The sequence below is a fragment of the Rhinolophus ferrumequinum genome, chromosome 9 (genome assembly GCF_004115265.2).
Source record: "Rhinolophus ferrumequinum isolate MPI-CBG mRhiFer1 chromosome 9, mRhiFer1_v1.p, whole genome shotgun sequence".
Taxonomy (NCBI): domain Eukaryota; kingdom Metazoa; phylum Chordata; class Mammalia; order Chiroptera; family Rhinolophidae; genus Rhinolophus; species Rhinolophus ferrumequinum.
Window position 1 is genome coordinate 3,576,687 of NC_046292.1, and position 12,860 is coordinate 3,589,546.

Consider the following 12,860-nt stretch of genomic DNA (forward strand, 5'->3'; position numbering starts at 1 on the left):
CTGGGCCAGGACAGTCCCCAGCAAACAGGGGCACCTAGGGCTGTGGTTATGCACAGTGCCATCTCCAAGGATGGTGAGGGTCCTCCCCACCTTTGTTATTCACTGTACTAACTGTCAAAATACCGGGCTTCCGTGGGCCTCACTCTGTACTCACGAGAAAGAAACCAGCACAGCCTGGGCCTCTCAACACCTGTGACCATCACTCAGGGCTGAAACCATGCACACATGGTGTGTCAGGATGCCCACCCCAGCCCCCAGGCTCTTCTCCTCGCAGCTGGCCTCCTTCACCTGCCACCTGCCTGTACATCCGTAAGGCTGCCCTGCTCTTTCTTCTCCAGCTTACATGTCAGCTCCACAGACAGGCCCCCCCCAATCACCTGCCTAAAGCAGGTTCTCAGCCTTCTCTGGGACAACAGCGTACGGGTCTCCTTCCGAGAATGTGTCACCCCCTGCAGTTACTCTGCTACTGCTTTTTAGTGAGGCTCCCAGCAGATCACAAGTCCTGTGCAGTGAGTACCATGCCCAGGTCACCCACCATCAGCACCCAGCGCCAGGCCCAATGGCTGGCAGACAGCAGGCCCACAATAAACATTTGTGGGTCTGGTGCAGCCGAACAGGATGGAAAATACCCATCTGCAGGGTGGCCAGGCGCAGAGCTCCACGGGCCAGATGGCGCTATGGACCAATGTCAATGCAACAGCCTGGTCTGGGGGCAGAAGGCATAGGTTTGAGTCCGCGCTCCGCCACCTGCCACCTGGGCAGCTCACTTTACTTCTAAGCCTCAATTTGCTCTTCTTACAAGAAAAGAAACTAAAAGGAGATGGGGGAGGAAAACTGGGGCAATCGAATGAGATCAGTGATTTCCTAGCTTTGTTCCAAGTGCCCCAAGGTTCCTTGAAGGTGACAGACCCTACGTCTGCTCCAACCGCCCACCGCTCCAACCAGGGCCTCGAACTCTCCTCCCTTTAGGACACTTGGCTTCCACACACGATTGCTTGGAAATGCAGAGCCCACGCTCAGACCAGCTCTGCGAGAACTGGGTCTGCTGCTCAGTGGCATTCCTGGGTCTGAGAGGCACCGGTCGTGTCCCCAGGCCAGGCTGGACCCTGCACGCCCCAGGGCCCCGCACACCTGCTCTCCGTCATCATGCCCACCTCATTAAAGATGATCCTGGATGGCTGCCTTGGGAGAGGCTCCACGGGCCTCACCGTGGTCTTCCACGTCCTCCCGAAGAAATGTCGGTAGGTAACATCAAAGAGAGACATGCGAAGATGGCACCCCACCTCCGACAGCACTTCCAGCACTCCCTAGAAGACAGAAGGGATCAGCCCTGAAGGGTTCTCAATGTTATGAGCCATCCCCACAGGTGCCGGTGGACCGTCCTCGTAAAACTGGCCATCCATCCCCCATTCAGGTATCAATTTCCTTGATACCTGAACTCTCCCTCAGGACACTGAGGTCCCCCAGCACAGACACAGGACTACGACTCACCCAGAGCCATGGAGACACAAGAGGCTGGGGCTGCAGAGACACATGCATCTGATACCATGTGGAGCCAAGAGGGAAGTCCAGGAGACATCACATGAGACCCTGGATCAAGCCACACCTGAAGCTCATCCTATGGATTTGTCTGATGTGAGTTAATAAATCACCTCTAGCTTAAGCTATTTTTGATGGGTATTTTTAGTATGTACAACCAAATGAATCCTTCCTGATATAACCACAAACTCTAAATTCTCAACTTGCCAGAATTATTTTGGGGTGCTATTAGCAAAGGAACATCTCTGAGGACTGAAAAGTCATGGCTACAAATATAGCAAGGCAAACAGAGACCATAAAGACATGCCCTTGTCCCAGAGCTGCACACCTGCAGTGAGGTTCTGCTTTGGTCTTTAACGCTTTTGCTACTGGTGCAACTGGCAATGAATTTATTGGCACATAAGTTATGCATAATATCCATTGATTAAATTTTTACTGTCTGTAGAATATGTAGTGAAGCTCTTTGTTTCCTTCCTAATATTGGTAATCTTTGTTTTCCCTTTTCTTGTGATCAATCTTGCTAGGGGTTTATCAATATTATTAATCTTTTCAAAACACCAACTTCCAGCTTTTCTCTGTTATTTGTCCTTTACTTTAGATTTCTGTCCATATATTTACTACTTCCTACTTCTAATTTCTTTGTGTTTCATTTGGTCTTTCTACCTAGATTCTTAAGGAGGAAGCAGAGGTCATTGATTTTATACCTTTTTTCTTTTCAATTATAGCCATATAAAGCTATAATTTTCCCTCAAAGGACTGCTTTAGCTGCATCCCACAAATTATGTTCTTCATTACACAATTGAAATTATTTTATAATTTCTCTATTAATTTTTTTGACCCATGGGCTAGTTAGTAGTATGTTAATTTCATACTATTTGAATATTTTCTAGTTATCTTATTGCTATTGATTTCTAATTGAATAACATGTTAGTCAGTGAACATACTTTGTATATTTTCAATCCTTTTAAATTTGTTGAGTCTCATTTTTGTGGTCTATCTCAGGGAATGATCCACGTGCCCTTGAGAAGAATGTGTGTTCTATTTGTTGGGTATAGTGTTTTAGAGATGACAGTTAGGTCCAAATCCTTGTGATGTTTTTGTCCATTTATCAGTTATTGAGAGAAGAGAGTTAAAAGTCTCCAATTATGATGGTGATCTGAATGTAGTTCCCTTTAGTTCTACACACTTTTGCTTCACATATTTGGAAGCTGTGTTATTGGGTGCTGCGCACAAGACTTATCACAGCAGGCCTGTTATGTTCTGAAAGGCTGGCTCACAAAGCTGGCCCTTGGCTGGAGTTTGGGAACTGACATTTCGGGAGAGTTCCCAGCACCCTAACTGATAAGCATGGCTCACTGTGCTAAACTGTTTGTACAAGTGATTTATGCCGAACATCTGCTTCCCTCCTAGGAACCTGGAATTTTGATACATACTAAGCAGAAAGTACCTACATGACCAATCCCCCCCAAAAAACCCCGAGGTTTTTTTTCGAGACCCTGGGCACTGAGTCTCTAACAAGCTTCCTCTGTTGGCAGCATTTCACATGTGTCGTCACAACTCATTGCTGGAAAATTCAGTGCATCCTGTAGGACCCCTCTGGCAGAGGACCCTGGACGCTCGTGCCCGTTGCCCCCCGACTTCCCCCGCGGGTGCCCTTCCCTCAGCTGATCTTGCTCTGTATCCTCTCACCGTAATAAGTCTTTTCTGTGAGGATGGCTAAATGCTGACTCATGTTGAGTCCTCCCAGCAAATCACCAAACCTTGGAGTGGCCTTGGGGACCCCAACACAGATGCATACACATTTAGGACTGTCATGTCTTCCAGATTAGATCGTCATTATGAAATGCCCCTTTATCTCTGGTAATACCCTTCACCTTGACATCTGTTTTGTCTGATATCAGTACAGCCACAAAGCTTCCTTATGCCTAGTGTTTACGCAGCGTATCTTCTTTCCATCCTTTTACTTTCAGGCATATAGCTTACATCTTTATGTTTAAAGTGTGCTTTTGTATAAGCAACCTATGATTGGGTATTAAATAACTCTTAACATGACTTTGGATCAGGAATTCCACTTGTAGGAATTATTCTACAGACATACGTGTACATGAAAAAAATGACGTAAGTGAAGTTATTCACTTTGGAGTGTCTATAATAGCAAATGACTAGAAAGAGGCTGAATGTTCACCCATAAGGGCCTGGGTAGATAAATGGTAGTTCATACATCCAGAGACATACTATGATGTCTCAAAAAAGAATAAGAAATTCTTCATGTAATGACATGAACAAGCTATAAAGCACATTAAGAATATTTCTCACAGTGAAGTAATATAGGCATATTTATCTGTTGTATTTCCTTCGAAATTCTGGGAAGTTGTACAAAAAACAGGTAATGCTGGCGGTATCTAGGGTGGGACAGTGGGTGCTTTGGGGACTCTGTGGGATGATACACTTTCCTGTGTGCCTTTGTGAATTTTGAGCCATGGGAATTACCTTTCCAAAAACAAATAAATAAAACAAAATGGGAAAACACATTTTCCTTCATAAAATTCCTAGGGACAAGGAGACCGCTGTCCGCTATCTTGAGCTCCCAGGGGGTGGGGGCCGCTGGAGGCAGTCTCTGTAGGTCGGATTCCCAGCAGGCCCGCCAGAGCTGTGTCGCCCTGGGGACTCCACGTGTCTCAGATTCGATCCCCTCCCCTGAGAAAGAGGTGATGATGGTCCCTATTTCACAGCACGGCTGTGACAATGAGGCAAATTCGTACAAGTGCCAGGAAGTGAGGCTATAAGAGCAGACGCCACCGCAGGACCTCACGAAGCGGCAAATGCGCAGCGAGCGCTGTCACGGCAAAGGACCCGCACCATGAGGGGGTGAGCAGTTCAACAACAGTACGTTCTTCACACACCCAGCGCTCCAGCACTTGGAGTGCCCACAGAATGGCTCTGCCACCGCAGGGGAGGGCCGCCTTGCCCAGCCAAACCGACTAGGCAGCCGCATGTCCACACGGGCAGGCCTGGATCCTTCCTGGGCATCCCCAGGGGCCCCTGGGCCTCACTGGGACACTCCATCACATGCGATCCTGTGGGCAGCGCAGGTGCCCTACCGGCTGAAGGGACAGAGGGGTGCAGAGCCACAGAACCAGGGCCTGAGTGTGCCAGAGGCTGTGGCACGCCCAAACACAGGGCTTCTGCCGGGCTGCCCCAGGCTCTGCCCCTGCAGTTCTAACTGCCAGGCCGAAAGCAGGCAGGGCTAAGCCGTGCACAAGGCCACCTCTTGCAAACAACCTGTCTCAGAAATAACCTCGGAAATCAGATTACCAGGGTTTTAAAACTGTTCCACTGTGGGCAGAAAGGGTCCTTTACCCAGTGTCAAAAGTGCTGACCAAGTCGCTGAGTCATGTATTCTCTTTGCTGACGAGCCACTTGGCCTCTGAATTCGGCTAAAGCCCAAGGTAATGGGTACAGCGATGAGACAAATAAATAAGCAAAATCAATAACCTCCCAGCTAGCAAAGAGCAGGAACAATGTGTGTTTGACAATAAACAGCAAATTTCTTTACCTGCTTAATGAGTGGCCCATCCAGCCTCTTCAGGACACACTGAAACGCTGTTGATTCCTTTGAAGGCTGGCGTGCTCTCTGTGGGTGGGGAGGGACCAGCACGTTTTCATCGAAAACCCTCTGCCAGTCATGCATTCTGCTGGTCTGAGGGTCACTTGGGCCTGTAGGATCACCTGCACCATTTGTGTTCAAATAAATAAAAAAGGTGTAAGGACCACAGAGCTCAGAGCAATTCTGCAAGTTTCCTACTTCCCACTAACTCCCAGAGGAACCACCATCCCCGAAACCCACCCTCTGCAATCCCACACTCCAAACCCCAGTGCAGGAGACTGGCACCCATACCACCTTCCCCTGGTACACTCGCTCCAGAGAACCTCTCTGCCCCTCCTACGCCCAGAAGCCAACCAGAACATGACCGTCCTGGCCTCCGTGACTGGTTTGGGGATAAACACATGCAGGGCTGCTCTGTGCAGCTGTGGAGGTGGAGCCCTGCACAAGGGCACTAGGCCTTGGGGACTAGGGCTGTCTTAGAAGGAACTGGGGAGCCTGATCCAGTCAAAGCTATTGAGATGCAAATCTCAGGGCTTCTGCTGGTTCTGTGGAGAGGGAAACACTCTCCTACAGCCCGTGGAGCAGAGGTCATCAGCTTGAAGCTGCCAGGGCCCACTGCGGGAGCATCTACCTTGAGACGTAAAAAGCAGGCAGAACAAAAACCAGAGCAAGAGCACAAGTGTCATCAAGTGGATCCTAAAGCCAGTCACCCAGGACAGCCATGAAATGTCTTATTCCTGAAGCCAGCTGGGAACAGGTTTTGAGGGTTACAGGCTTCTAGGAGACCTGGCTGACTGAGGATGTCATCTGCCTCCCAGCCACATAGAGAGCTAAACCTTCTCGAGACTCTTTTCAGCTGACACAGAATCTTACGATCTTGGCTTTGATAACAGGCCGGATTCTATACACTAAAATGACAAGCATGGAGAAAAGGCTGCGGTTTGGTCTCCTAACACTGCAGTTTTCTAAATGTGGTCCCCAAGCCCCTGAGGTTCCCCAGGGTTTTCAAGGGCTCCACAAGGTCAAAGCTATTTTCATAAAATCCACGTGAAATGTGCCTTTCTCACTGTGTTGCCATTTGCACTGATGGAGCAAGAGCAGTGACGGGTGAAGCTGTGGGGGCCTCAGCGCAACCCAGGACCACAGACCCAGGCCTGAAGGCCGTCCTGTGTCCCTCACCACTCAGGGCTTCACTTCAGAATGTCCTTCATGAGACTGTGAGAACTATGAATTCTATTCCATCTCGGCCCTTGAGTACATGCATTTTTTAATAGTCTGTGATAGACCAGGAAATACAAAAAAAAAGAAAAAGAAAGAGAGAGAGAAACCTGCTGGGAAATGAAGGGCCGTGGTCACCTCCAGCAGGGTAAGCCCTGCTGTGATGACTTGGGCTGTGAGCTGAACTAGCTGCTTTGGTCACACAGCACCACCATTTTTACTAAAAAGTACGCTGAGAAAAACACACTTATCCAGATTTGTACTTGGCAGATCTCCCTCCAACATGAACAAAATGAGCCTGTCACTTCAACGAAGATGTGTAATAAAAATCAAGCTTTCCAGCAAAAATTAGAATTGGAAAAACCTGTATCTTCCATCAAGCCTGGCAACTTCATACTTCTCAAAGACATGTCTGATGAGACAGGCCAGTAAGGAAAGTGATCTTTTGAAATTGTATGATTAAATGTGTCAATACTTGGAAGATCTGCATAACTCAGAACCAGTATTTCGCAACTGAACAATGCATAATGATACAAACTTGTGTAGGAGGAAAAAAATGTATCCAAATGCAAGGCAGACCAAAGGACTCGAATGTAACAAAGTGTAACAGAGCGTGAAAGGTTCGCTGGCAGATTGTTTCAACACTGCATTTGTATCACTTACAGATGCCATCAGTGTTAAGAACCCGGGGGTGAGGACATTATCCTGGATTATCCAGGTGGGCCTGATATAGTCAGAAGGGTCTTTAGAAGAGAGAGGCAGAAGGGGTCCGAGGAAAGGTGACTACGGAACCAGGGAAAGATGTGAAGATGGAGGAAGGGGCCACAAGCCAATGAATGCAGGCAGCCTCTAGCCACTGGAAAAGACAAGGAAATGGATTGTGCCCTAGAGCCTCCAGAAGAAACCAGCCCTGCCCACATCTGACTCCAGCCCACTTGAGACCGATTCTGACTTCTGGCCTCCAGAACTGGAAGAGAATAAATGTGTGTAAGGCACCCGGTTTGTGGTAATTTGTCACAGAAGCCACAGAACTCGTACAGGTGTCCACACCTATAAGCAGAAGAGGCCTGACCAATACCCAGCGGGAGATCCACCTGGCCAGGAGGGTTTCTGGGGGGCTCCAGGGTCCAGCCCAAGTCTACGTGGGAAGCCCGTGCTTCTCTCGGTCAAGGCAACTGCCCCCTGTCCTGTATTCATCTGCTCACTGGCCAACTGCTTCCACAAGGGAGCTTACATTCCTGTGTCCCTGGCACATGGCTCTTCCATCAGAACTCAATATTCACAAAAGCAAATGGTAGTTTCCATAAAGTTGACTCCCAAGCATTTTTTTCCCCAGAGAAATTTGTTTGACGGTGACTTTTGTTATAAAATTGGAACATTTATTCATACAAAGCGAGCGCCATAAGGGAGTGAGAGGGCCGTCTGTACAGAGGAAGTGTGTCCTGCCTCGGGAGCCCCGGCAGAGCACACATGGCACCCTGAGAGCCCTCTGAAAGGAAGCGCATGTCTGTCCCCCACCCCCCCAGGACGGCGCCTCCTATAATTATGGCCGCTCCAAACCTTGCTGATTCGCCCAACTCCTGACCCAGAACCTCTTTCCTCCCTTCCCAGTGACTGTGGGACCCAATACCACACTGGGCCAGTGGATGTTGCTGAAGAACCTCACAGGGGAAACGAGGGCATGGCTCCAGGCTGTACCAGTCAGACACACGCTGGGAAGAAGAAACGGCCACCCAAAATCAAACCACTGAGCTGGGCAGGTGGAGGCAGGCAGCAACAGTCTGAGTGGGTGCTGGAGGGAGAGGTGACACCTGAGACACAGGCTCCTGGGGGTGAGAGCCAGGCAGCCGCAGGGGCTGTGACACCCAGAGCTCTTCCTTTTCCCCAAACGCCACCAAGCAGCTGCCACCTGGCCCTCCCTTGTTTCCGCCTCTACTCTGCCCCTGCTTCAGCTCCTCAGACACCATGCCCTCCCGCCCTCTAGCCAGACACACACACAGCCTTGGGTAATTCCTACTTGTCCTTCAGGAGTCAGAGCAAATGCCACGTCCTCAGGGTGAGCACCGCACCCCTCACCAGGGGCACCGCCACGTGGGATCCTGTCACAGAAGTCACCACCCTGTGCGGTTACGGTTGTGCTACATGACCGAGCTGCGTGAGGCCAGGAAGTGAACATCTTTTTAATGACTAAGTAAATCCATACATCACGCAGTGGAGAAAGGGAAGAGGGCCCTTTGGGACTAGATGAACCATAAAGAGAAAACTGGGAGGGTTCTATGCTTTGAGCCCAAGAAAGGGGTACGATGGGCTGGGGGGGAGGACCATGAAGAAAATGTGCCCACCTCTATTGAGCTCCATTGTGAGCCAGGCACCCACACTTTCATATTTGTTATTCCAACAACTCTGTGAGGTAAGTACCATCATCATCCCCATCTTACAGCGAGGAAAGGGAGACTCCGAGGTTAAACGGCCAGGCCGAGGTCCCACAACCAGCCCTGACTAACCTCAAAGCCACTCTAACCATGCCTGCCCCTGCTATCCCACCAAAGCCAGGAGGGGCAAAGGGACAAGAGGCCCCAGAGGGAGGAGCCAGAGTGCTGGCCGACCGCTCCCCTCTCCTCTGACTGCTGGAAAGTCTCCTACCCTCCCTGCATCTGCTTCTCACCTACACAATGAGGGGCTGTGAGGTTTCCTTGAAGTCTTAGGTGCCGCACACCTATCCAGCAAGTGTTTACCAAGCACCTGTTCTGTTCCAGAACACACGACGGTGAAGACTGGCCAATGCCCTGTCTTCAAGAATCTAAAGATCCAGTGGGAGAGAAAGACAAGCGGCGAGTGTGAGCAGCACAGAGATGACAAGCCTGACCCAGCCTCCTCTCTGGGGGGCTGAAAGTGGGGGTGAGGGAAAGAGGAGGGAACCAGGAGGTGAAGAGGTAAGCTGGTCGAAGTCTCACAAACAGGTTTCACCAGGGAAAGGGAGAGACAGGAGCCCTGAGGAGTGATCCAGGCACAGCAAAGCTTCCTTTCCAGACACGAACAAGCTCTTCAATGCCTGAGACCCAAAAGTTTTGCAGAGCTTTTGGGGGAGTGAGTGGAGGTCTAATTAAGCACTGCCTGGAACGCCCTCATTCAAGAAATAGTCTTTAAGTACCTACCACGTGCCAGGACCTGGAGAAACCAGGCTGACCACAGCAGACAAGCTCTCTGCCTTCATGGAATGTATCTGGAGGAAAAGCAGAAGGACAGGATACAGGTCAGCAGGCACAGCCATGGTTGGTCCTATGGAAATGGTAGAGAGGAGCGGAGGGTGTAGTGAGCTGTGATTGGAGAACTGGGGTAGAACCCCGGCTGGCTATCTACAATCAATCACCTAAAGTACTCCTTTTCTAACCACACAAGCGTGAGGCTAGAGTTCCTTCACATAACTTCAACCAAAACTAGACACTGCCACACTGAAGGGAGGAGTGGATCTGAGAACATAGCTGTCTTCTACAGAGACAAGCATTGAAGACACGTGCACAGGTGGGGCCTACAGAAGGGCCAGGTAGTGGGCTTGGAATCACTCAGGAGGTCAGCTGGCTGGACGGCAGAGGCTGAAGGCAGGAGCCCTTCCAGAGTTCCAGAGGCAGGCAGTGGGGCAGCCTCCTGCGCGGGCCAGGGAGTCTGGAGATCGTCATGGGCGGCTGCGCCGCGACAGGCCAGCAGGGCCAGCTGGGGACAGGAACCTACAGGGGACGGGCACCTAGCCCAAGACAGGCACCTAAATAGGGGACAGGCACCCAGCAGGAGTCCCCCGCAGAAGTCTGGTAGGGACGGTGGGACGCCGAATCGAGGAGGGCCAACGCCGGGGTCTCAGCAAAGCCCAGGCTGTTGGCATCGCGCGCGCCCGAAGCCAGGGGGTGTACAGGGACACAGAGTCAAGGGGCAAAGAGTGGAGGTTGAGCCCCAACAAGACTCGAGGAACTAGCAGTCCGGGCCAAACCAAGTGTCAAGGTGGGGGGTGAAATGCGACTAAGGTGGCCACAGCCCTGCGCCTCGCCCGGCCGCCAGGCCCTGCAGGCACCGCGTCCCCGCAGAGAGACGTACGGAGCATCCTTAACCCAAGCACGAGAACCCCGCCCGCTCTGCTGCCCTCGCGTCTCGAAGCCGTGTCCAGCTCCCCCGCACCGCCAGCCAACGTGGTTCCGTCCGCCGCAAGCGGCGTTACCTAGGAGACGGGCCCGTCGCGCCCGCGCCAACCCCGGATTTACGAGGCCCACGCTGTCGACGAAGTGCCCCACGACGGACCCAGAGCCCCGGCAGCTGGCCGATGCCTACCGGAGCCGCAGGGCTAGCGGACCGAGTACCGGCTAAAGGTCGCCCCGGCTGCTGCCGCCGCAGGAGGAGCCTCGCAAGGCGGCGCGCCGCGCGCTTGGGCCGAGAACCCACGCCGCGTCACCGTTTTCGGCAGGGCCGCGGGACCAATCAGAGCCCAAGTCAGGGAGCTCCGCTCCGCCAGCACCAGCCAATCAGCGCGGCGGTGGGCCCGTCTGATTTGCATGCCCGGCGGCCACTCAGCCAATGGGAATGTGATTGACATGAAGGCCAGCCAATGATAACCTAGGAGAGGCGTGGCCCCGGGTGTCCCACGAGGTGAAGATGCTGCGGGCGGAACCTGGCGGATCGAGCGGGATTCGGGGGCGCTAAAGTCGCTGGGGCAAGGCGGGAAGGAAGATCCGGAGCAGGGCACAGGATTCGGAGCTGGAGCCCCCAGGTGAGTGCAGGGGGAGACCCCGGCGGGCCGCGCTGTCCAGTGCCGTGCACTGGGAGAGCGGCGGCGGGGACCCGCGAGGCCCGCGCTGATTCCCCATCTCCTCTTCCCCAGAGCGGCTCCGCGCCCGCCTCCGTCCTCACCTCCTCTCCAGCCGGCTGGCTCACCTCCTTCTCCATCATCTCCCTTCCCCATCATCTCCCTTCCCCCAACCCGTCCTCCTCTGCCTGGAGGAGGCATCCCGCCCGAACCCCCATCCCCGACCCCTGCCCCAAACTTCATCCTTCCCCCGTCCTTGTGCCTCTCTGCCTGGCCTCAAACCCCGCCGCTTCCCGCAGCTTCTCCTCCCGCTGCCCCTAGTCCTCCTCCCCATCCCATCGCCTGGCCTCTGCGCAGCCCCCATCGGAGCGCTGCTGGTCCCGGTTCTCCCCATCTCTACTCCTTTTTGCTCCTGAAGGCTCACCCTGCCTCTCCCTCCTGGTCCCTATCCCCATCTTCTCACCCATTCTGCTCTCAGTTCCTCCAATCTCTCTCCCCGAGGGCGCTCTCTCCATCTTGCCCCACTCCCCAGGACCCTGGCACTCCATTCCTACACCAGTTCCTTTGGCTACCTGCACCCCCTCCCCTCCCCTGTGCCCCTACCTTATCTCCTGCTTCTCTTCTCTTCCCACCTCCCTACCTGCTGCTGCTCCCACAGAAGGAACGCAGCGACCCAATGGTTGCCCTGCTGTCTGCTGCAGTAGCAGCAGCCAGTGTACTTGCCCACCTTCCCACCCAGGCTCACCGGGCTCTGCTCCTGGCATCAGTCCTGGAGGCTCCTGTGGGGGCTACACTTTGCCTAGAGCCTGGGAAAGAGGGGTCCAGTTAGGCAGTCCCTTAGCACCCTTTCCTGCCTTGCTCCCTGGCCACCGTCTCCCTCCCCACTCCACCCCCACTTTCCTGCTTAGCCTCACTTTGTGATTCAGCATTTTTGGGGTTGGTAACTTTCTTTGCTTCCTGGTATGACAGGGGCCAGGCTGTGGGGCTGCAAGCTGGGGGGTCGTGATCCTGCAGTTAGTAGATCCACCTAAGGAAACAGACTGGAGCCGCCTGGGTGGGGAGCAGGGTGGAGAGTGGAGACCCGCTAGAGGAGGCTGCCTCTTCCTCCCTTTCATTCGTCTGTCCTGTGTTGAACCACATCCAGGGGGAGATGACATAAGTAATAGCTCTTGGGGAAATGGGCTATTAGCATTTATGGAAATTAATACGGCCGCATCCGAGGAGCAGGAACACCAAGTTCAGGCCACAGCTGTCCCACTGTCTGCTGTTTCAGGATTTCTTCTTTCTCTGCAACTTGTCCTCCCCCTCAGAACAACGCCAGCCCCCTTCCAATGCCAAAAGCAAGCCCCAGCTCTGCTGAGAACTGCATTGAGGCCCCATGTTGCAGGGCTTGGGGACCTGCGCGTGGAGAGTCCCATCTGCCTTCCTGATTGTTGCTTGGCAAACGCGTCTACCTGCAGAGTCCAAGCTCACATGCCCCCTGTGCCCTCACAGTGGGGGCCCCAGAGAGCATTGGCCCCCCCAGGTCATGTCTATAGGGATGCCCTCCAAGTCCATACCCGGCCTCAATGGCACCGAGTGTGTCTGGGCTGGAGCACATTCCTGCTTCAAAAGCCGCCTGCTGGAGGCTTCCCATACAAAACCCAGGTCCAGCTCCTTGTACCTCTCTCTGCTCTCTGGGTCCACAGACACCGTGGGCATTGCTCA

General features: G+C 53.0%; 2 protein-coding genes across 6 annotated transcripts in view; one reads left to right on the forward strand and one right to left on the reverse strand.

The window, feature by feature from the left end:
- NPHP4 (nephrocystin 4) overlaps positions 1-12,027 on the reverse strand; it is a 108,449-nt gene extending 96,422 nt beyond the window's left edge. For both annotated transcript variants that reach the window (XM_033113474.1, XM_033113473.1), the window contains exons 1-4: positions 11,899-12,027; positions 9,516-9,587; positions 5,096-5,268; positions 1,155-1,307 (exon numbers count right to left, since the gene is read on the reverse strand). In XM_033113474.1, the coding sequence (XP_032969365.1) occupies positions 1,155-1,307; positions 5,096-5,268; positions 9,516-9,587; positions 11,899-11,917 (417 nt within the window). In that variant the 5' untranslated portion in view covers positions 11,918-12,027. The remainder of the gene's footprint in view (positions 1-1,154; positions 1,308-5,095; positions 5,269-9,515; positions 9,588-11,898) is intronic.
- KCNAB2 (potassium voltage-gated channel subfamily A regulatory beta subunit 2) overlaps positions 10,966-12,860 on the forward strand; it is an 82,052-nt gene continuing 80,157 nt past the window's right edge. For all 4 annotated transcript variants that reach the window (XM_033113477.1, XM_033113481.1, XM_033113480.1 and 1 more), the window contains exon 1: positions 10,966-11,117. The gene's annotated coding sequence lies outside the window, so the exon portion shown is untranslated. The remainder of the gene's footprint in view (positions 11,118-12,860) is intronic.